This window comes from Meyerozyma guilliermondii, genomic scaffold (genome assembly GCF_000149425.1).
Source record: "Meyerozyma guilliermondii ATCC 6260 scaffold_3 genomic scaffold, whole genome shotgun sequence".
Taxonomy (NCBI): domain Eukaryota; kingdom Fungi; phylum Ascomycota; class Pichiomycetes; order Serinales; family Debaryomycetaceae; genus Meyerozyma; species Meyerozyma guilliermondii.
This window is the reverse complement of record NW_001809798.1, coordinates 986026-1008377: the sequence shown is the minus strand read 5'-3', so window position 1 is coordinate 1008377 and position 22352 is coordinate 986026. Positions and strand designations below refer to the sequence as shown.

Sequence of the window (22352 nt, the reverse complement as noted above, 5' to 3'; positions counted from 1 at the left end):
TATTCAATGCATCTGACCCTCCTTGGGTACTACCAAATTGCCTAAATCGGTTACAAGCATACCCCAACCTCTTTTTTGTTAGTAGCTATATATGGCTTCGATCCCACATACACCTATTAGGTGGAATTCTTCCTTTCGTTAAATACATTGAAGATAAAGTAATGGAACAGTAGTGGAATAGTATGAAAATAACAACTATCTTCCACACTGTATTATTGGCATCCGCCGCCGTAAATGCACAAGATGCTCCCAAGAAAAGAGGGTTTTTAAGTGACTTATTTGGTGGTTCCGATGCTGCTGCTCCTGCTGCCGCTCCTGCCGCTGCTCTGGCTGCAACTTCATCCACAACTGCTGCTGCTGCTGCTGCTCCTGTAGCTGCTGCAACGTCGCTGGCTGCAGGCGTTCTTGACCTTTTTGGACTTGACAGTTCCAATTCCAATTCAACATCCAGTTCAAGTTCCAGCTCCAGTTCCAGCTCCAGTTCCAGCTCCAGTTCAAGTTCAAGTTCAAGTTCATCTTCCACAAAAGCACCTGCCTTCAGAGTGTTGGCAGCCCAAGGCACAACACAAAGCTCGTCGAGCGCACCAGCCACCACTGATTCTGGATCCTTGTTCGACTTTTTGAATGTCGACAGTTCTGCTTCTTCGAGTTCTTCGAGCCCAGCTTCAAGCTCTTCCAAAGTGTCTTCTTCCTCCCAAACTGGAGGACTTTTGAACCAATTGTTCGCCGTGGCTCCTAGTGGTTCCAGTGGTTCCAGTGGTTCCAGCTCTGCTTCGGCTTCGGCTTCAAAGTCTGCTTCGGCCTCCTCTGCCTCGGCTTCCGTCACCGCTGCCCCATTGGGTTTCCTCGGTGACTTGTTTGGAGGCTCCAGCTCGTCAAAGGCATCTTCGGGTTCTGTTTCAGGTTCTTCTTCCGCTTCTTCGGCTGATGACGAGGAATGCGACGACGAAACAGACTCGGCAAGTCCCACCGATGATCCTGTTTCTGTGCCTCCTGCGTTCAGCAGTATGTCGTTACCTCCACTCACGGGCTCACCTTCCGGGTCTTTGACCTCACTCGCAGCTGTGAGCGGCCAGCCTACTAGTGGTGCTTCAAGATCTAGCGGAGTTTCTTCTGCTCGTTCTTTAGCTGCTTCTGCTCGTTCTTCGGTTTCAGCTTCTTCTGAAGAAGACGATGAAGACTGCGAAACAGAATCCAGTCTCCCAACCTTGCCTCCTTTACCTTCTTTGCTGGGCTCTGGAGGAGTGTTGCCAACTTTGCTGGGTTCTGGTGGAATTTTACCAACTTTGCTGGGCTCTGGAGGAATCTTGCCAACTTTGGGATCCGCGTCAAGAAACTCAACAGGTTCAACTTCTGCTACTGTCTCACGCTCAACAGCTTCTGACGACGGTGACGACGAAGACTGTGATCCTAGTGAAACCACAATCAAGGGCGACCCAACCTATGCTACTCTCCCCACTGAAATCACCTCCAACGGTGATCCTACCGGAATCACCACTAGAGGAACTGCAACTACAACAGTAATTACCACCGTCAAGACCACCAATGGTGGATCTGCCGTCACCTACACCACCACCAAGGTTGTGCAACCCACCCAAGGATCTGAAGATGACGAAGACTGTGAGGAATACTATACCCAAACCCAAACCTACTACACCACTTATACCACCGTGATCAATGGTGCTACTGTCACCAAGGTGGTTGAGTGTGATGAGTGCAAGGGAACCGGTTCTGGAAGTGGAAGTTCAGGCAGTGGAAGTTCAGGCAGTGGAAGTTCAGGCAGTGGTAGTTATGGCGGTGGCTCCAGCTCTGGCTCTGGCGTCGATGAAGACTGCGAGGACGACGAGTCAAGCCCCAGTTATGGCTCTGGCTCTGGCTCTGGAACTTCTTATGGATCTGGAAGTGGAAGTTCTGGAAGTGGTTCAAACTATGGCTCGGGTTCCGGCTCAAGTTCTGGCTCCGGCTCTGGCTCCGGCTCAACCTCCAAGCCGGGATACTTGATTCCAAGTGACGATCAGTGTGACGAAGACTGTGTTGTTTGTGACGATTCCGACGACGAGGACTTTGACTGGTTTGGAAATGACACCGACGACGAGTGCGACGCAGACTGTGACGAGTGTGATGCTGGAACCTCGGGATCGACTTCGGGATCGACTTCGGGATCTGGTTCTGGTTCGGGTTCTGGTTCCGGTTCCGGTTCTGGTTCTAAATCGGGATCAGGCTCAGGTTCCGGTTCTGGCGGCTCAGGATCTGGCTCCGGTTCAGGCGGCTCTGGCGGCGCTAAAACATATGTCTCCACCGTCCGCACAACTGCTGCTGGTGAACTGACATGGTACTCCACATCAGTATCCACTTCCACACACAGTCCAGACGACGAATGTGATGACGAAGAATCAGCAACAACCACCAAAAGTGCCACCACCACCTCAGGATACGCAAACTCCACCAGCAAGCAAACGGGCGGGTTCCTCGCAGACTTGTTTGGAAGAGACGTTGAGATCCTGTCGTCGGCATGGGCCAATACTTCCGTAACAAGCGCACCGGTGGTAGAGCAGCACCCCTCCAATGGGTCTCGCCAGACATCATTCTCTACCGCGTTGGTAGCACTTGTGGTTTCGATCGTGGCCTTCACCTTAATTTAATAGGTTTCATCTGTAACATCATACCCGAACCAAAAATGGTGGAAAAATAATGTCTAGACTATTTATGTCGTATGGTTAATATAATACCGAAAGAAAAGAGGGAGTGTAGAATGGCTGCAAATGAGGAGGAGAGATTGAGAAAATGAGTGAGATTGTAAAAGTCCAAAAATTCGCGAAATTAAATATTTGCGACAATAATTAGATGATAGCAGGAAAGTGACAGAACCATCTGAGGTGATTTAATTTTCTTCAATTCAAATTATTTTCTTCATCCCATTCTTCACCAATTCCACTCACATCAAATTTCTACTTTTCTTCACTTCTTCATTTTTTTGATTTTCCTTCTTCATCTTTCCTCTTTTTGCACCCACTGCACCACCACTTTATCATTGCGAAATCGCCTCCACACTGTACCATGGCCATGGACCGGCAATCTATTATGATCATAATCATTATGATCATCTTCTTTTCGTTTCCGTCCGGCTATGAACAGCCCCATTCCGATAAAGACAAAGAGGTGATTCTGTATTTCCAACACTTCATGACTTATTCACGACAAGTCCTAGCAAATTCATCCTATATTTCTGGCTATGGAAATCTTACGGGGTTCAGACTTTCATACGAGGACAACCTCAAGGGTCATAATGCTCTGGAATGGCCGCTACATCAGTATTCAGAAAAACATCCGTGGGTAGAACAGGAGAAATATTCATTGCTTCCGAATAGCATTAGTGATGATTTGAAGTCATGGTGGGGAAAAGACCCTGTAGACACTTCTGATCCAGCAGCTCCAGCATACTTGTTGAATGTGACAGGCTCATGTTATGGCGACTACTCTATGCTCACAAAAACAAGACCAAAGCTGTATTTTTTTGAGCTTGAAAAGCCGTTTGTGGAATATTATGAAAGGTACTCGCAGTCCAAGTATGACGAACAACGGGAGCGGTATGAAAACGATCCAGAAAACAACCCAGAACCAAAAAAAGACGACGACAAGAAAAAGGTGGGCGAAGAGATCACACAAGAGGGAACTATCCTGTTGTCGATTCGAAGTCTCGGCTACAATTTTGAAAACCAGGACCTCAGTAAACTCATTGAACGTCCCGAAGATGAAGTCCATGACGCAGTTTTGGTGCGAGTACTGCTCGAAATCAAAGATCACCCAGAGATCCAACAATCTGAATTTGAAACTTTGGGCATATATTATCAGACGACTGGTTCGTTGATCACCACCACTGTATCTGCAAAATTCTTGGGAATCCATGGACTTCCTCATATGACGTTTTCTGAGCAGAATTTCAACACCGCCAAGCTTTTGGTTTCGCAGCTTCTCAATTCTTCCGCTACTGACAGCAGAAATAAACTTGAAAAGTTGAATATGTATATCGCTCGTTCACAAGAGCAATGCGAGTTGATTTCGTTCTTCCAGCTTGATAAGACAAATTTCCTGAAACAAGAAATCCTCGACATCGATGAAGAATTGCAAAACCCCATTGGCCGGCCCATACCAGGAGACTTCCCCAAGGTTGTGATCAAGAATGCATTAATGTACTCGCCTGATTGTGGGTTCGTTCTAAACTCCAACAAACCCGCTGAGGGTGATCTCTCGATCATTACCAACAAAGAACGAAGGTCGATGTTCACCAAATTTTTGTTAATTGTGCTCATTCAATTGTATCTATATGTTGCTGAAATCAGACTGCTTCGCACACCAGGACAACTTTCGAATGTTAGCAGTACTACTCTACTGCTCCTAGCGTATCAGGACGCATTAATGTCTTTAATTGTCTTGTTATATGCCAACATCACCGAGGAACTTTACCTCATTTTAGCATGCATTACAGTCAACCTCGTTGTAGGTGACTTGATAATGGTTCGTTTCCTAGTGAAGGTAATGTGTACTCAGGCTAACGAGCGTGGAATAAGTTGGTGGGAACTCATGCGTGGAGGTTCAAGAAACACAGAAACAACCAATACAGAAGAAGCGCAACCTCAAGAAGATACACTTCCAGCGCCTGTAACTGCCAACCAAGAACCGGCTATTCCTGCTACAGGTCCAGGTGTTAGCGATGATGCTAGGTTCACAAATGGTATTATTGCTACAGGACTTTCCGCCAGCATAGTGTCGATGTTTTTGGTTGCTGGTGCTACTACATGGAGGAAAAGTTACAGAAAGATTTTCGAATACTTTGCGTTTTTGTTGATAAATTCTTACTGGTTTCCTCAGTTTATCCGCAATACTATAAAGAACAGGAGAAAAGCATTTCTGTGGAGATTTATTTTGGGGACTTCTCTTCTTCGGTTGATGCCGTTATTTTATATCTGCTTGACACCGGACAATACCTTACGCCATGGATACGACCCGGTGCTTTTTGGAGTTGTTACTTTGTGGGTGTCTCTACAATTGTTTCTTCTTTACGTACAGACGCAATTGGGTGCCAGATTTTGGATCAATGAACTGTGGCTACCTAAGGCTTACGATTACCATCCACATCTCAGTATTACAGACTTGGAAAATGGATTTGCATCCGATATTTTGGCAGGCATTAAATCTCGTGCTGGTGATGTGACTTCCGAGGAAACCCAAGCTAGTGGATACATGTTATGTCCTGTTGACTGCGCTATCTGTATGACAGAAGTGACAATTCCAGTTGCAGCCAGCGAGCAAAAGAAAGACAAAAAAGTTGGAAATACCCATTATATGATAACCCCATGCCATCACATCTTCCATACAGAATGTTTAGAGGACTGGATGAAGTATAAGCTTCAATGTCCCGTATGTCGTACCAGTCTTCCACCGGTATAGGTGAATGAATTGCGCTTTATATTTAGAAGTACGAAGTAAATGCATTGTTCATGAATTTACGTATCTGCATGCATCTCTCCAGGTACCATCACGGCTGCATCAAGTCGCGGCTGCAACATCGTTCTCCCGCAGGATTTCACGCCATTTTGACGCACAGCTTCGAAAACCCTTGGCGCGTCATTTACTTACGTAACTGCACCCGCACAGCCTGCACACAGCACTTAATGGCGTGATATTTTCGGCCTACCCCGGAAATGACCTGATAGTTATTCTGGTTGCAATTTGTGACCAATTTTCTTCTCCTCATACCAATGACAGATTTCGATTATCCTGGTTTCTACGACTTTGAAACCACAGATAACTTCCTCCAGAGTATTCTGGGGGCAGCCCAGTCGTTATCTCCAGATTCTATCAACGGAGATGAAAAAAAAATGAACGACTGGTTTATGAATTTAGAAACGAATTTGCCAGCTGAAAGGCAAAATATCCCGGAAATGCCACCTTTGAATGGATTCCAATCGAGTTCTATGAGCAGCTCTTCGTATTCTCAGGATTCCAATGTTTTTGGTGGGTTGACTCCTGAGAGTCAGGATACAACGTACTCGAATAAGACATCGCCTCGATATATAAAAAAGGAAATCGAGCAAATTTCAATTGGAAAACAGGATACGCTGAACGAGGAAAGCGTGACACCAGAGGAAAGAAAACCAAGTGTAAATTGCACTTCCAAGGTGACAAAACCAGGACGTAAGGACAAGATCTCGCACAACCAGATTGAAAGAAAGTATAGAACCAACATCAACACCAAGATTTTGGCTCTTAGAGATGCTGTGCCGTCGCTCCGTATTGCTGCGGGGTGCAACGACGTGAGTGTGGCCGATTTGGAGGGCCTTACTCCGGCATCCAAGTTGAACAAGGCAAGTGTCTTGGACAAGGCGACCGAGTATATTAGGCATCTCGAACGGAAAAACGAAACCCTTATGAACGAGAACCGCAATCTCCAGCGTCTTATACAAGAAGCCAGTATCAACCCACGTCCAGTTGCCCCGCAAAATGAACCATCATCGGCTGGCCGTCACAATGGCTTTGGCTTTGCACCTTCCCAAAGCTTCAATACTACTCCAGTGGCCAACTATAGCCAATCCTCAATGCCTGTCACTAACGAACCATACCAGCAACAACCAACAAACAGGTTTTTATTAGGAGGAATGGCCGCCATGGTTGGTACCTCGTTGTTCTCTGGAGACCTGGAGTTTAAAAACCTTTCAGCTATACCCATATTTCCTCAGGCACTTGCATCTCCTATTACCTTCCAATTGTGGAGATTAATAAAGATAGCGCTCGTGATAATGTCACTTGCAAGTATATTTCAGCCATATTTCAAATTTGGCACCAAAAATGAGAAATCCAAAACCCAGAATACTGAAGGGTTGTCGCAACTTATGGTCCATTTGGGTGTGAAACTTCCCAGTCGAATAAAGAAAGACCATTTTAACGAACTTACGACCAAGCTCGCGGGCAAAAGCGATTCTTTCACAAGCTGGTCCTTGTTGAGCAACTATTTCTACCTTTCATCAAAAGAGGTCAATTTCGAAAGCTGTATTTTAAGCTTGATAATAGGGTCGATATTTTGTTCCAAGCATCCTCTTGCGGGCCGTATCATGAGTATAAATCTCAAGACCAAGGCAATGTTGATTAAAAATTTGGATTATTCCGGTGACAATGAGTCGCTTCTTCGACTCTATAAGCTAATCAAAAAAGTGGACGGATTAGCAATGTTCACGTCGCCAGATTTTGTCGATCGTCTTGCCAACTTGGCATACAAAAAGCCCATTAATGAGGGATCAACAGGCGGACCTTCGCATCTTAAATACATCGAATACCTTCAAGATAACTCCGATGACTATTTTGGAATTGTTTTGTCTTGGCGAGTATTGGAGCTTTTACATCAGCTTGAAATCACCTACCTCGAAAGTATATCTGATGACGATAGAGAAACATCCATGAAGGTTATTCTGAGAAAGACCAAGGGATTGCAGGAGATTATAGAAAGTTGTCCTCAAGGATCCAAATTGAAGAAGCATTTCGCGCTCTTCAAGTCAATCATGAGTCCACAGGACTTGGCGGTTTCCTTAATGACAGACCTCGAGAAGGATGTTCAAGAGTCTTTGAAAGAGTTTGGTTCATTTTCTGAAACCTTGGACAGCGATAGTTCGATAGCTGAAGCTGAACTGGAAGATGCAAGCATTGAAACAGAAACAACCAAAAAGACGCTTTTGGAGCAAAAGGCATTGATTGACACTCTCAATGTTATTTCTGAAGAGCAATTTTTGGTTTTGGTTTGCTCATTGGCAATCTACTATAAAGAGAAGGACCTTAAAAAGAGCTTGGAATTGTTGAAATACCTTAATTTTGCAAGCGACAAGCCTCCACTTTCGATGCTTTCTTTCACAGCAGTTTTGCGTGTGATTGATGAACTTTCAAGCAATGTTGAGGAAAATAGTGATGAAGAAAATGCAACCGTCGTATTAGATCAACTAGTGAGGGTTGCAAGATTTTGGATCAATGATCGCGCATCGACGCTTACCTTGCCTCAAGAGTTATGTGCCAATCTTTCTGACTGGGTAGTCGAGAAGGGCATAGTGTTGAATGGAATGGAGCTGCAGATAGAAGAAGAATAGATATGAAGTTAGGAAAGTGACTTATTTTAGGTAATAATAGTAATCACGGAGAAGACCGAGCAGTGAAATTGAAGGGCTAAAAAAAGGAATTTTGGCGACAAATCGAATGTTCTTCCATGCGTATATGCACAGAACTGTCACTCCAACCCCGGATCTGGAGTATGGTTGCAAGAGCAACATGGAATTACTGCTTCTTAGACATGCAAGGTGGGTTCTTTTTTTGCACCCTATGCGAGAGCGCAATTAGGTACCATGCACCCCGTGCGGCTTAGCGACGAAAAAAGATGTAGCATGCATGTCGCAAGAAATTGTCAACAGGCGAATGTAACAATAGGTGCGGCAAAAGCATGCAGCATAGCGAGAACGCGAAATTAAGTTGTTAAGGGACAAGCCCCGCTATCAATGTTTCAAATCACTATGAACGGCCCCGTGCGGCTTTTTTACCCTATTTGTAAGTTAAGTCAAATTGTTGCATGCTCCGTCTGCAACAAGTCCGGTTTGAGTGAGCATCGTAAAATCTGCGGCGCAGCGTGCATATATTGCCTGAGCGGAACTCGAAAAAATAGATGACTTTCGGCATGAATCCCGACGCAAATTTTCTTGTCCCTTTCGGTTAGCGCCGTTATATTGCGGGGAACCTTGGCATCACTTGCATAGGATCATACGACTTGTATCAACTTTTGACATTGACATGATGGAGATGTCGGTAAGGCATGGCTTATGGACAGGAATTGCAACATGGGAAAAAGCATCATGCATGGAGGCACATAACGCCGCCACTGCAGAGAATCGCGCATACGGTATGCATAACAGAGATGGGGTCGTCGGAACCTTATTTAAGAAAGTTGAATGCCATGTTTCTTGCATCAATGACTGTGTCTCGATCAAACTCGATAAATTCAGACGAAAGTATCAATGATATCTCCGACGACTCGAGGTATCATCAACTACTCAAGCCACTTTGGGAATGTGATACCGATGAAGTTAAACCCCATACCTGTTTGAGAACCTTGGTCAATTTCTCTCTCGGCCACTCGTTTCTTTTCCCCAGTGGTCAACGACGGGAAGTATGCATTGCCGACATGAGAACGTATGAACTAGAACAACAAGGATCCAAATCGTGTCCAATTGCATTGATAATAACGACAAACAATTCCACCACTTCCAATGGCCCGCAGTACGCCGGATGTCTCCGAGCTCGAGATGTGGATAAATGTCCGGTTGCAAGTATAGCCATGTACTTGTTTAGCAGGTACCACATTGCAGATGCATATGGTAATACCGAATCTGGACCGGACTTCCTGAGTGCTGAAAAATTCAGAAATATCAAGCTCATGAAAGGAAGCAATAGCTCACAAGCCATGTCATATTCCCAACAACACAAGTCTGCGGCGAAGGCAGTGGAGCTCGCAGGACTCAAGGATTCCAAGAACTTTTCGCTTCCCAAGCTTTTGACCACCAATCGAGACGAAGATCTTACTCGCAACGACCGGCCGCACCTGGTCAATTTGAACAATCTTCCACAACAAATCATATACAAACTAGCTGGATTCGAACGAGGGTGCGACTACGATATTGGACGTGATCGACTCGATCCTCCGCAAGAAGTTTTAAAGCAAATTTTCCCATTTATAGACGGAGACATTACCATTGAAGATCCACTGCTTCTCCATGTTCGGCTGCTTTTCCTATACTTACGCCATGTTCTCGTCCAAGATATGGTTCTTCTCAAGCACAGGTATCCTAATAATCCAGTTCTGCAACATCCATTCTTCAATACTCCAAGTTTCAACTTTTATGCATCCAGGGTAAACGAAACCATGGCCCTCGGCATCGACATGTATTCGAGTCCATCTCCAGAATCTTCTCCTTTTTCCCTGCCGGAACCAAGAACCCACTCTGTTTCCCCTTCAACTTTGAGCCAATACGACGCCGTAGGTCGTCGCATGGTTCGTCTTCAACAAGACCATTATCTCCGTCTCCAACGGTATATGAGGCACCAAGATTGGGCCATCAGACAACAGTCTCAGCAACTTCAAAAGATCCAAGAGGCACTCAATGGGGTCCAGATACTCCATCTGGCACGGTCTAATGGTACTTCCGGCATGGCTGAGCAATCGTTGAGAAGTATTGCAACCTCTTTGAAAGACTTATCTCGCTGCAGTTTTGACTCTTGTCAAGGTATTAAAGAGTTGAACAAAACCGTGGAGCAAAATTGCCAGAAACTCACTCAATTTGTCGAAGAAAGAAAGCTGATGGAAGTTCCAACTTTTGATAATGAAGAATTTGCAACCAAAAGAAATGCGGTTTTGCATCGTCGTTTATCGAGAAGTGCGGCTACTTTATACGAAATGTGGGACGATTTTAAATCGTTAGAAAAAGAGCTCTACGCAAATGGCATATCCACCACCGAATGGCTCAAAGTACATGGTAGCTCGGAACGGCAATTTAGGCACACCCGCATGAAAATTATCCGGTTTGTGGAACAAGAAGCCTCACGCCGGAATTTGCCGGTGGAACAAGTCAAGCATATGCTCTACGAGAAAATGAGAAACAGACAACGCCCATGGACTATAGACGAAGTACAGAGACAATTGACGGCAGGAAGGCGCATTGATCTATAATCATCATTTAGCATACAACAACTATACGACATTACGATTTTCAAGTTCATTACGTAAGTGCAGATACCTCGGTAAAACGGGATTGTTCGTGCGGCTGGGCTCGATTCGTAGTTCCTACCTCAAACAGGAATTCACCTGCACAGCACATAACCCCGATGCAAAAGATGAAGATCTTGCATGAAATCATTATGCAAGATCGGCGGGAAAAATTTCTGTGCCGAGCCGATCGGCTTAAAAACCTTAAACGTCAATCTTGTTGAATGTAAACGGTTCGTATGCATAACCTTCTCCCTCGAAAAATTTCGACATAGCTTCGACCCAATGCAATCTCAAGGAATGCAACATGGCAGAAGTGCCTTCCATCATCACCAATATACAAACCGTCAAAATAAACCATAATCCAAAGAGAAAGACGGTCATTACAACCCCTTTGGCTCCGGTGATACCAAATGCATTTTGTATCGTCATAGACCATAAAACCGACGACAATTGAGCATGGGCCAACGATAAAGCCCATAATCGAAGGTACGATGCAGTATGAGACACACAGTTTAAGCAAAACTCAATTGTGTGAATTACTTGATGAATTACAACATCACCAAAATTGAACTCATCTCCATCTCCATGAGCCGCCGTATGATGCAATGGCTCAATATCGTTGGGGAACCTGAACCCATCGTCTAACATATCGATTTCATCAGGAACATCATGATTCAAACCATCGTCAATACCACTTTCGTCAAGAGCTTGCTCTTCAACATGGCGCTGTATATCATGATTGTGCTGAGAATGCAAGTCGCTGTAGCCCAATTCAATGGCTCGGTTATTTTGTCGGCGTAATGTTAACGGCTTGTAGACCAACAACCAAGGAACACATACAAGAGCCACCAAAAGAAGCACTATCTGAACGAATTTTTGCCCCGGGTATAATTGGTCCTCGATATATCCTGGTGATAAAAACATGTTGATGAGCATGTTCAATAAGCCAGGAGGTTGTTTTTGAATTCCGAACCAATCCACACTCCACTTGTACAAAATGGTGAGAGCCAAGTAGCCAAAGATACTTTGCATGAAGAGGAAACCCGGAATGAAGTTTCCAATTATGTCAACTCTGGATTTGAAGTATCGATAGTTAACCAAACTGAACATAAGAGAATAATTCATATGAATATAACCCATCAAAATCGAGAGTTTCATTTTCAATGAGTTGGTGAATAACAAATTGTTCTCAGAACCATGCCACGCCCAATCTAATCCAAAGAAGTATGTATGGCCAGGAATCTTTTGAGCAACAAGGCTGATGGCACCATCCTTGCTAAAGTCGTAGTCTTTTGGAAACTCCCATTTCCATCCTGACTTGAATAACGTCATAGATTTGGAAAAAATATCGTTATAGATCAAACCCGTGTACATGGAAAATACCCCCATGAGAAGAATGATGTAGCGTCCATTAAATGCCATTTCGAATATTTCGTCCTTATTTCGCATGGGTCCGAATATGTTCTCGTTTTTGATCAAGTAGAGAGCCACAAGGAGTACTATAAATCCATGCCCTATGTCGCCGAACATGATAGCGAACATGAAAGGAAACGTGATGATGGTAGCAAGACCCGGGTTCACTTCTTGATAGGTGGCTATTCCATAAGCGTCTATAATCAGCTGGAAAGCTGAGGTGAACTTGTTTGTACGATGGAAAGTTGGAGGGGTTCTGTTAGTTGAGAGTTCGGTAACGACAGCAATGAGAGCATCTTCATCGTCAGACTCAAATTGAGCATCTTCAGCGTCGTGGTCGTCTTCAATTGCAAATAAAAGATCAACGGAACTAGAACGACCAGGAGAACTTGGAGTTGAAGTTGACTCATGATCCAGCAGTTCGGGCTCGTTGACAAATGCGCGAGGAGCAGACCGTTTTCTTATCAACTGCTTCAAGGTGGTTCTAACAGTATTGAGGTCCGATTTGGGAATCCATCCTTCACCCACTAAGCACCGTCTGGCGGCATCGTTATCGAAGGTGTTGAGCACCTGATATATGAGTTTTTCACGCTGGATTATAAACCACCAATTGGGGTAAGCTTCCTTGAGCACAGACAACTCGGTCATCAAGTGATTTCGTGTATTATCCACCACCGTTGACAAGTCGGTGATACTCAAGTTGAGACTGGCAAATGTGCGAGACCGGTCAACGGCACTGCCGTTAACGTTGTCGTAAACAATTCCATCCAACGACAGAATTATGCGGTTGACACGAAGTCGAAGCATGTCTCCGTGAACAAAAAGGATGAAGACGCTTTTGTCAATGAGTTCTGGGGTCTTGGGGTTGAAATTGGAAAGCTTGGTGGAGGTTATGGGTATATCGTGAAAATAAAGGTTTCCTCTTAAAGTTCTCCAGAGAATCTTGCGAAGCAAACCTATCTTTTCCGTTGCAATTGTACCCGATATAGCATCAAAGGAAATGTCTAAATCAGCCGTTTCCGGTGTGAGTTCATCGCGGTCTTCGTCATCAATCTCAAAACTTCCCAACTCCAAGCTGCGATTTCGTGCGTTAAGCAATGCTACGTCGTCACCGTCTATACTAGGACGATCCATAGAGGCACGGACTTCGGATTCGGACCAGGCATTTTTATGGAAATCTTCAAGAGCCTGTACCACATGTCTGTTCTCGACGTATTTCAAGTACCGCTGGTCTAATTCCACAAAGGACTCATCTAGATGCTTAATCCGCTCATATACTTCCAAAATCCGGCTCCTGAGACTATCGACATCGGAGGCTTTCGGAAAAGGTGCCCGGTCTGCTGTCAACTTGGCAAACGGATCTCCCGTCCAAATCTCGTGTTTCATCATTACCCCTTGAAGATATGTCAACCGGGCCTCCACCACATCGTTCTGCCGCAATTCGGCTATAAAAGTTCTTTGGAATGGTGTCAATTTTGAATTTAAGTCTCGGAAATGAACGTCTCCGAGGTTTCCTAAGGCGTACACCACATCACGAGCAAGCTCTATTGTAACGTAAAATTGAACAAGGGTCATCGGAGCAGACCGGAAAAACGCCTCCTCTTTTGCTGGCCCGTCATTGGAGCCTGAAAGCGAAATCGCCATAACGTTACAATATGCCAGGTGGACGGTCGCAACTCGAAGCCCACTTTAACCTGGCCACATGCAGGACAGGGGCTGATTCGATCCTGCAGACAACTTAGGCAATCTCCAAGTGCGATTCAATGTTGCAGTGCTGTCACTGGCTTTTGGTAATGAGGCCGCCACTTATACTCGCTTTTGCGGTATATGTAGCTTCTGTGGTTGCTGCTGTGGGAACACCAGAAAAAAGTACTTTGGAAAATGCATATATACATCTTGAACAGCTACGCAACCGACATTCGCCGCCAGTCTACACTGAAAATAACATCTATAATGGACTTAAAATTCCACAATACGATGAAAAATTGCATGATTATCAAGGAACCGTGTACCTTGGAGACAACCGAGACGTTTTTGCTCGGTACTCAAGCGCTATGGATATATTGGAAGCTGCTGCTGACAATGGAGATATCACTGCCATGTTAACGATTGCAGACTATAACATGTTTGGCTACGTTACTCGTCCAGATTATGGAAAGGCATTATCATACTACCACAAAGTGGTGGATTCAGAACCCAATGGTCATAGTTATTTCATGCTTGGCTTGGCATACTCTACTGGGCTCTTTGGCGATATCGAAAAAGATCCAGCAAGGGCTTTAATTTACTACCAGTTTGCAATGGAAAATGGCAGCGACAAGGCTACCATGGCTCTCGCTTATAAGAACCTATATGGTCTCGGTGTACCCACAAATTGTGAATTGGCACTTCATTATTACAGTAGACTAGCTCAGTTGGGACGAGAGTATATCGGGGAACACTACGACGATATAAAGGTTTCGTACAACGTCAAGATCCCAGACTTCAACGGTGGTCTCTATGGAAACAAACTAAGTGAATCGAGCTCACTGATCTTCTCTCGTTACCATCAGGTGGAGAGTTACCTGTTCCATGAAAATAATCTCGACTACGACTTTCCATCCTACGCAGACCAGTACTACGAAGCTCTCGCCCTATACGAAGGAGACTATTTCAGGCCAGCGAACCATGCTAAAGCTTTTGAAGTGTTGTCAGAATGCATGAAGATGTATCGTGACATTGGCGGCACGTTTCGATCCATGCCCGAAATGCGGTTTTTTCACCGATGCATAGCATTACAAGGCCATATGTATCTTCATGGGCAAGGCGTCGAGAAGAATGTTACCGAGGCAGCACGAATATTGAACCAACTTCGAGCAGTATCACCAGAGGCAACCGCTGATCTCGGGTATATTGTAGAAAAGGGCCTCAATGGTTCTGAACCAAATGCTACCAAAGCAATGGAAATCTATGCGCAAGCCGCCAAGATTAAGTCACATAAAGGACGAACGGCACTTGCTCGTCTTTTATTGCAGCAAGGTGGCTTCAACCCAGTGTCAAACCCAGACCTCCCACAGATACTTAAAAGCTTCGAAGATGCTGCTGGAATGCTGAATACCGAGGCATTGTACTACGTCGGTGAGCTTCTCCGAGCAAATGTTGGAGCATATATGACACCCAGTGCGCCGTATCAGTGTGAAACAACCATCATTTACTACAAGGTATTTACAGAACGGCTCGAACCATTATTTGTACCCGAGCTTGAATGGGCTTTTCGAGAGCTCTGCGCTGGAAGATACAAAAATGCCCTTCTAGCCTATCTGATTGGAGCCGAGCTCGGGCTAGTTAACTCGCAAGTTTCCGCAGCATACCTTCTCTACCAACTTCAACCACTTCTGGCACAATTCAACTTTCTTCCAACTGTCAAAGTTACTCATTCCGATAATAGAGTAAAGTCTGCAATTTCCTACCTCGAGCAAGCTTCGATACAGAGCAACATTGATGCCACAATTTTGTTGGGAGACATTTATTTCTATGGTATTGAAGGAACACAATTGTCGCCCAACTATGATATGGCATACACTTTCTACCACCGAGCTGCCAACCAACACTCTTCACACGGCTGCTACAGTCTTGCATACATGTATGAATATGGATTGGGACCGATCAACAATACAGTGGACTACTTCATGGCCAAGAGGTTTTATGATCTCAGCTTGTTATACCAAGGAGACGACTACGTGCAAATCCATGCATCGAAAAACAAGGTTCCTATTAATTTGGCGCTTCTCCGTCTTCGACTCAAGTACATGTTTTCCTCTCACAAGAACAAAGACAGTTCTGCTGACGAAAACTATGGATGGTTCAGTGCATTTAGATCTATCAGCAAAAAGAAGGAGAGCTCTCCTGCTAGGTTTGATCAGGCAAACGAAAGAGCAAGAGCACACCACGAAGGATCCAATTATGACACTGAAGAAGATTACGATACTGGAGATTATCTTGTCATAGCCATCACCTTGATGTTCTTTCTGGTATTTTTCATCCAGAGCCTCATGCAAATGAGACGGTTACGAAACCCCAACAACAATAATAACCAACCTAATAATCGAGACGATGCCGAGAATGACGAACAACCACCGAATGGCTGGATGGGTAATCAGTTCAACTTTCGACGCGGGAACTTTGAGTTTCATTTCTTTGCCATATAACTTTGGAGTGTTTAGTATGTACATTAACTCGAGTGAAATATATCTCTCGCTATTGGGTGGTTTTTCATCAACACCTCCTTATTGACGACTACACGAGGTTTTTGTGGAGTTTCCGGAATCTCTCTGGTTCGATAGACGGACAATGCATTGGGGGATAAAGTACGCATCCAGTTTTTTTGCTCGATAAGCGATAAAACACGATTGAGTATTCCAATGCTTTTCATTATTGCAGCCGACCCCAAGATGATCAATTTTGTTTTGGACCTAGTTATGGCCACATTGATTCGTCTCCATTCTTTGAGTAGATCTCCAACCTTTAGTTCTTTGTTTGAACGTACTAAAGAAATAACCACACACTCTTTATCTCTTCCCTGGAACTGGTCTGCTGTAAGACACTCTACGGATTTCTTATCCGAAAGACCTTTCATAAGTAATCTCAATTGGGATCTGTAAAGAGCCATGACACCGATACTTGATTCTGGAACTCCACACGTAGTCAACGCATCGACAATCTGGAAGACTAATTCTGCTTCTGTCAAGTTTTCAATTTTGTCTCCAATGCAAGTTTCGTATCCGGGAATCATGTCGTGATTTAAGAAAATAACTTTTCTTTCTGGATCCAAAATCTCGTCCATCCATCTCTCATTCTTGGATGTGTTTCTCGATAGTAAAAGTTGATCCACAGCATTAGGGTGAGGGATAACTAAGGAGTTTCGTGCAACCTTTTCAGAACCGCATTTCAACCTATTTTCGTAAACCAAAATGTTGGAAAGCAGCATTATGTCTTCACACATTCGAAATTGGTACGTTAACTCAGAAACACTTTGTGGGAATGCATCTCCCAAAGTTTTGAAAAGCGAGGTGGAAAGAAGTTCTCGTACGTCCGCATCTCCATGTTGTACTAAAGGTGGTAGCTGGTGGTGATCTCCAACTAGAACAAATCTTTTGCAAAAACGAAGCGGACCAAGACTAACAGGCATTGTGACTTGTGAAGCTTCATCCAAAATACAATAGTCAAAAGTCCTTCCAAGCGAAAATGCAATATCGTCGATCCCGAGACAAGTAGCTGCGACCACTTGAGGCTCGAGATATGCTCTATGAAAATCGTCATAAGTTTTGATGTCAGCAGGTAAAAATGTCTGTATATCTCGATGAACTTTGGAAGAAGATCCAATACGGAGGATTTTCAAACCACTATCTTTCAACTTTAGGAGAATGTTATCAACAGCAGAATGAGTATACGACGTCAATAGCACCGATTTGCCATTTTCCACCAAGCTTTTGATCAATTCAGATATAACTGTGGTCTTGCCAGTCCCGGGCATTCCTAGAATAAGTGAAAAATCTTTTGCCAGAATCACCTTTTTAATGGCCGCAACCTGGTCCACATTGAGATATTTGGGGGCCTCAAACTTCAATTCCCCGTTGGTGAATCTGGGAGGTTTTCTGTCAACCAAAATCTCTCGTCTTCTTGAATCACCATCAACTAGAAACAAGTTCAAAATATTGAATCTCGCAAGTCCCATACCGTAGAACATCTCATCCTTATCTATACGATAATGGACCAGCTGATTATTTGCATACGAGCGAGAGACCAGTGGACTTAGTTTTCTCATGGCTGACACAACAATCAAATCTTTTCTCATTTTTACAATGTAACCTTGAGATAAAGCATAGTGACCGTTTTCAGAACTGATGGTGACCCTGTCATTTTTACTCAATTGGCTGAGCTGAAATGATCTTGAACTTAACAGTGAGGTTTCAGCTCGCTTGAAGGTATAATCAAACCACTCTGAGCCTTCGTTGATCCTACAGTCAGTAACCTTCAAGTCCGAGATGCACTTGCCATTTTTCTGTTCCCGATCAGTTGAGTTCATGAGCCATAGCTCACGCTTGAGACGAGACATTGAGCTCTCTTCTTTGGTAATGACAGAATCCCAGACATTATAAAAATGTTTATGTTTTTCTGACAAATGATCCACCAAAAAGTTGTAGTTATCAATGCCTATCCCGCTATCTTCACCTGTTCCATCTTCAGCAAGGAAATTGATGGTCATACAAGCTTGCTGTATTTCACATCTATCGCACAATGACAGCTGTAGTAGATTTGGAAGTTTTCTAGTATTCAACTTGAAGTACTCTGTGAGCTGGTTTCGTAAATTCACCAATGATTTGAGATCGTTCCTGCCAATCTCTTCTTTCTTGGTGATTTTTTCCTTGGTATAAACCAAGAGAAATGCAGTGAGATAAATTTCGTATCGATCTTTAAATAGTAATGTGTATAATGCAGATTGAGCATGATGACTGATATGTTCTCTTCCAGTTTTAATCTCCAACGGCATAAGCATCGTCAGGTTCTGATTTCCATCCCTCATTTTGGCCTCAATAGTAACGTCAATTTTACCATTGATACCAAACATTGGCGACCAAATGGTCTCTTCTATCTCCAAAGCTTTTGAAACTGCAAACATCACCGTCTTTCTTCTTTCGGCTTTGCGTGGCGCAGTCGTTGGGTTTGTAGCAGATTGGATCGAATTAGCCAGAGATGGAACTTTTTTGTAGTAGGTATCAAACCACTCACGTAGGTATGGTAATTGTTCCTGAATAGTGTGCTTTACGTTGTTCATCATCTCTTCTCCCAATGAAAAGATCTCGATTCGACGTTGATCTATCGAGTAGTTCGAGAGGTCAGACATAAACTCAACAGTCCAGTTTTCCTCTCGAATACAACTCTGAAAAATTTCATGCAAAATTGTGCCGGTAATAAGATGAATCGAGGAGACACCTGGAAAATTTAAGCGAGACAAAAGAACAGATTTCCGAGCACAAGTCAATTGCAGAGACACAGATGTGGGGGAAACAAGTGTATCAGGATTCCAGATGAGCAAGTTATGATCATCATCGACCAATCGAGGATTTCCATTATCGGTAGAAATGATGTGGACGATGTCTCCTAATTCAAAATTGAGTAGGGAAGCTTCGCCCCGAATGAGTAGTTTTGAAGTAGTTCCACTAGAGTCCAAGACTGTCATCACCAACTGGTTCAAAGTTCTATCACGCAATTTGTATTGTGACTTGAGAATATCCGCAATCTTGTAGCGAGCCAATCCTTTTCTTGGATAAGCAAGGGCTATATCATTGGAACTGGTGTTGGAAGGTGGAGATTTTGAATCTTTCCGGGAGATTTGGGCAGGTACATCAGGCAGGCGTTTTTGAGTATTTTCTTCCAAATCGTTGAATACTTCATCATCGGAAGAAAATGGATCAGATTCGGTTTCCGGTGTGGTTTTTCGGGCCTCCACCTTGATTGGATCACTAGTGACCAACTCAGAGTCACTGAAGTCGTCACTAAAGTCGATGGCGTCTATGGCAGCAGAGACAGGAATGGGTTCAACTGAACTAGAATCAGCGGTCTGGCAAAGCATCAGCTTGTTGAAGTCAAAACTGCTCTCGCCATCAAAGTCCTTGAAATTACTGTCGAAGCGGTCAATCCAGCTTTTGAGAGTAGAGCCGGTAGGCTGAGATGCTGTTTTTGGTTCCGAGTTGAACGACTTTGTTAAAGACTTGGTCATTGACTTGGAAGTTACAAGACTCGGTTTGAATGCCAATCGTTCGACCCCGCTGGAACGAGATCTCTGGAGTACCGGGGAGATATTCAAGTCGTTTTCACGAGACGTTGGCGCGGAAAGATCCGACTTGGTTTTATGCAAATTTGGAGTTGAAGATGGCTGCGAAGAAATGTTGACAAAGTCTGTTCCATACTTGTTGAGCACAGAATTGGCCTGTTCGTCGGTTATCGTAGCAGAATGCTTAGCACTGACTTGTCTCGAGTCCACATTCAAGTCTTTTGCCATTTCACGTAGAGGAGAAGATGGCATGGTTGTGGAAATGGCATTTCTGAACTGAGGTTTTCGTGGAGTTGTTCGCCATTTTATACCGTCAAAACTGTCATCAGAGCTTTGGACCATCACGTCCACGCGAGGGGAGACAGGATCACGCGGAATCGTAGTAGGGGCCAATTTTGTGGAAATTTCAATCTGATCAGGTTCGCTCTTTTGGTGATTTAAACTACCTTCCGGTTGCTCCCGAGCGCCCAGATTTTCACCACCGACCAAGGAGTTTGTCGGCTGAAAGAAATACGTCCTTTTATGTTTTTTCGTTCGCCGTGGGCTGGCCGGCAGCCGTCTGTCACTGGGATGCATTAACGCGCTTCCTGGAAATCTGGTGAGATGCATCGATGTAAACCCCAGAATTCACATCCTTGCACCGGCTTTAGAGGACAAATTCGCAGCTCATCGGAAATTTTTTTCACACCATGGCCTACGTCTTAACCGAAACTGCGGCGGGTTACGCCCTTCTCAAGGCCGCCGACAAAAAGATATACAAGTCCACCACCTTGTTGGAAGACTTGGATACCGCTGAGAAAGTTGCCGAACAGTTTAAAGTCCACAGATTTGAAAAGTTCCTGTCAGCCGCCGGTGCGTTGGAAGAAGCCAATGCTGTCATCGAAGGCCGTGTTTCGGAAACATTGAAGAAATTCTTAAGCGAGGTCAAACAGGACAAGAAGGCCACGTTGGTTGTTCTGGAGACAAAATTGGGTAATGCCATCAACAAATTGGGATTGAATTTCTCGGTTGTATCTGATGCTGCTTCGTTGGATTTGCACCGTTCGATCAGAGAGTTCTTGCCAGAACTTCTCCCAGGATTGGACGATAATGCTTTGAAGCAGATGTCGTTGGGTTTGGCTCATTCCATTGGTCGTCACAAATTGAAATTCAGTGCCGATAAGGTAGACACCATGATTGTTCAAGCCATTGCCTTGTTGGATGACTTGGATAAGGAGTTAAATACCTATGCTATGAGATGTAAGGAGTGGTACGGGTGGCATTTCCCCGAATTGGCCAAGATGATCACCGACTCGGTGGCCTACGCCAGAATCATTCTCACCATGGGTATTAGGTCCAATGCTTCCGAAACCGACTTATCGGAAATATTGCCAGAGGAAATGGAAGAAAAAGTGAAAACCGCCGCCGAGGTGTCCATGGGAACAGAAATTACTCCCATTGATCTCGAAAACATCAAAGCGTTGGCCGAACAAATTGTGGATTTTGCTGCCTACAGAGAACAATTGTCCAACTACTTGTCGGCTCGTATGAAGGCTATTGCTCCCAACTTGACAGCCTTGGTCGGCGAGTTGATTGGTGCTCGTCTTATTGCCCACGCTGGTTCGTTGACTTCGCTTTCCAAAGCTCCTGCTTCCACCATCCAGATTCTCGGTGCAGAAAAGGCGCTTTTCAGAGCCTTGAAAACCAAGCACGATACTCCCAAGTATGGTTTGCTCTACCATGCCTCGCTCGTGGGACAGGCTACTGGCAAAAATAAGGGAAAAATTGCCAGAGTTTTAGCTGCAAAAGCTGCCGTTGCTTTGCGTTACGATTCGCTCTCAGAAGAGAGAGACGATTCTGGAGACTTTGGATTTTCCGTTAGAGCCAAGGTGGAATCTCGTTTAAGTGCCTTGGAGGGCCGCGATATGCGTACCACTTCAAAAGTTGTCAGAGAACAGCAGAAGATAGAAATCAAGGAAGCTCCACAATACAACGCCGATGCTGATGCTGGTGGAGATTCTGACGACGAAGAAGAGGAAGAAGAACCAGAAAAGAAGGAAAAGAAAGAGAAGAAGGACAAGAAAGAAAAGAAAGAGAAGAAGGAGAAGAAAGAAAAGAAAGAGAAGAAAGACAAGAAGAGAAAGAGAGATGAAGACGACGAGGATGACAAGAAGAAATCCAAAAAGGACAAAAAGTCCAAGAAGGAAAAGAAGGAGAAGAAGTAGGTTTCCTTCCCCATCCGCATGTTATCTTCTATTCGCATATTACCTCATTGTAGACTACTTGTTTAATACACGATTTATTTTAGCTGTGGCATCGATTGCAACTGTTCGCACGTACAGGATTTTTCACCCA

The 22352-nt window shown here is 44.3% G+C and overlaps 8 protein-coding genes across 8 annotated transcripts; 6 read left to right on the top strand and 2 right to left on the bottom strand. All coding sequences in view use genetic code 12, as the record gives it.

Annotated features, from left to right (window-relative positions):
- Positions 1 to 182: 182 nt before the first annotated feature.
- Positions 183 to 2642, top strand: PGA25 (Pga25p; the record flags this gene model as incomplete). Its single annotated transcript, XM_001485089.1, has 1 exon — positions 183 to 2642. The coding sequence occupies one exon, from the start codon at positions 183 to 185 to the stop codon at positions 2640 to 2642; it is 2460 nt and encodes an 819-aa protein (XP_001485139.2).
- A 415-nt stretch (positions 2643 to 3057) lies between these two features.
- PGUG_02867 (ubiquitin-protein ligase) lies at positions 3058 to 5448 on the top strand (the record flags this gene model as incomplete). Its single annotated transcript, XM_001485088.1, has 1 exon — positions 3058 to 5448. The coding sequence occupies one exon, from the start codon at positions 3058 to 3060 to the stop codon at positions 5446 to 5448; it is 2391 nt and encodes a 796-aa protein (XP_001485138.2).
- A 311-nt stretch (positions 5449 to 5759) lies between these two features.
- On the top strand, positions 5760 to 8129 carry CPH2 (Cph2p; the record flags this gene model as incomplete). Its single annotated transcript, XM_001485087.1, has 1 exon — positions 5760 to 8129. The coding sequence occupies one exon, from the start codon at positions 5760 to 5762 to the stop codon at positions 8127 to 8129; it is 2370 nt and encodes a 789-aa protein (XP_001485137.2).
- A 713-nt stretch (positions 8130 to 8842) lies between these two features.
- On the top strand, positions 8843 to 10753 carry PGUG_02865 (uncharacterized protein; the record flags this gene model as incomplete). Its single annotated transcript, XM_001485086.1, has 1 exon — positions 8843 to 10753. One exon carries the CDS (start codon positions 8843 to 8845, stop codon positions 10751 to 10753), a length of 1911 nt encoding a protein of 636 aa, XP_001485136.2.
- Positions 10754 to 10993: 240 nt separating this feature from the next.
- STV1 (Stv1p) lies at positions 10994 to 13849 on the bottom strand (the record flags this gene model as incomplete). The annotated part of the gene is made up of 1 exon (XM_001485085.1): positions 10994 to 13849. One exon carries the CDS (start codon positions 13847 to 13849, stop codon positions 10994 to 10996), a length of 2856 nt encoding a protein of 951 aa, XP_001485135.2.
- Positions 13850 to 13968: 119 nt separating this feature from the next.
- PGUG_02863 (ubiquitin ligase complex subunit) lies at positions 13969 to 16392 on the top strand (the record flags this gene model as incomplete). Its single annotated transcript, XM_001485084.1, has 1 exon — positions 13969 to 16392. One exon carries the CDS (start codon positions 13969 to 13971, stop codon positions 16390 to 16392), a length of 2424 nt encoding a protein of 807 aa, XP_001485134.2.
- A 23-nt stretch (positions 16393 to 16415) lies between these two features.
- On the bottom strand, positions 16416 to 20627 carry DNA2 (bifunctional ATP-dependent DNA helicase/ssDNA endodeoxyribonuclease; the record flags this gene model as incomplete). Its single annotated transcript, XM_001485083.1, has 1 exon — positions 16416 to 20627. The coding sequence occupies one exon, from the start codon at positions 20625 to 20627 to the stop codon at positions 16416 to 16418; it is 4212 nt and encodes a 1403-aa protein (XP_001485133.2).
- An 80-nt stretch (positions 20628 to 20707) lies between these two features.
- On the top strand, positions 20708 to 22222 carry NOP5 (RNA-processing protein; the record flags this gene model as incomplete). The annotated part of the gene is made up of 1 exon (XM_001485082.1): positions 20708 to 22222. The coding sequence occupies one exon, from the start codon at positions 20708 to 20710 to the stop codon at positions 22220 to 22222; it is 1515 nt and encodes a 504-aa protein (XP_001485132.2).
- Positions 22223 to 22352: the final 130 nt, after the last annotated feature.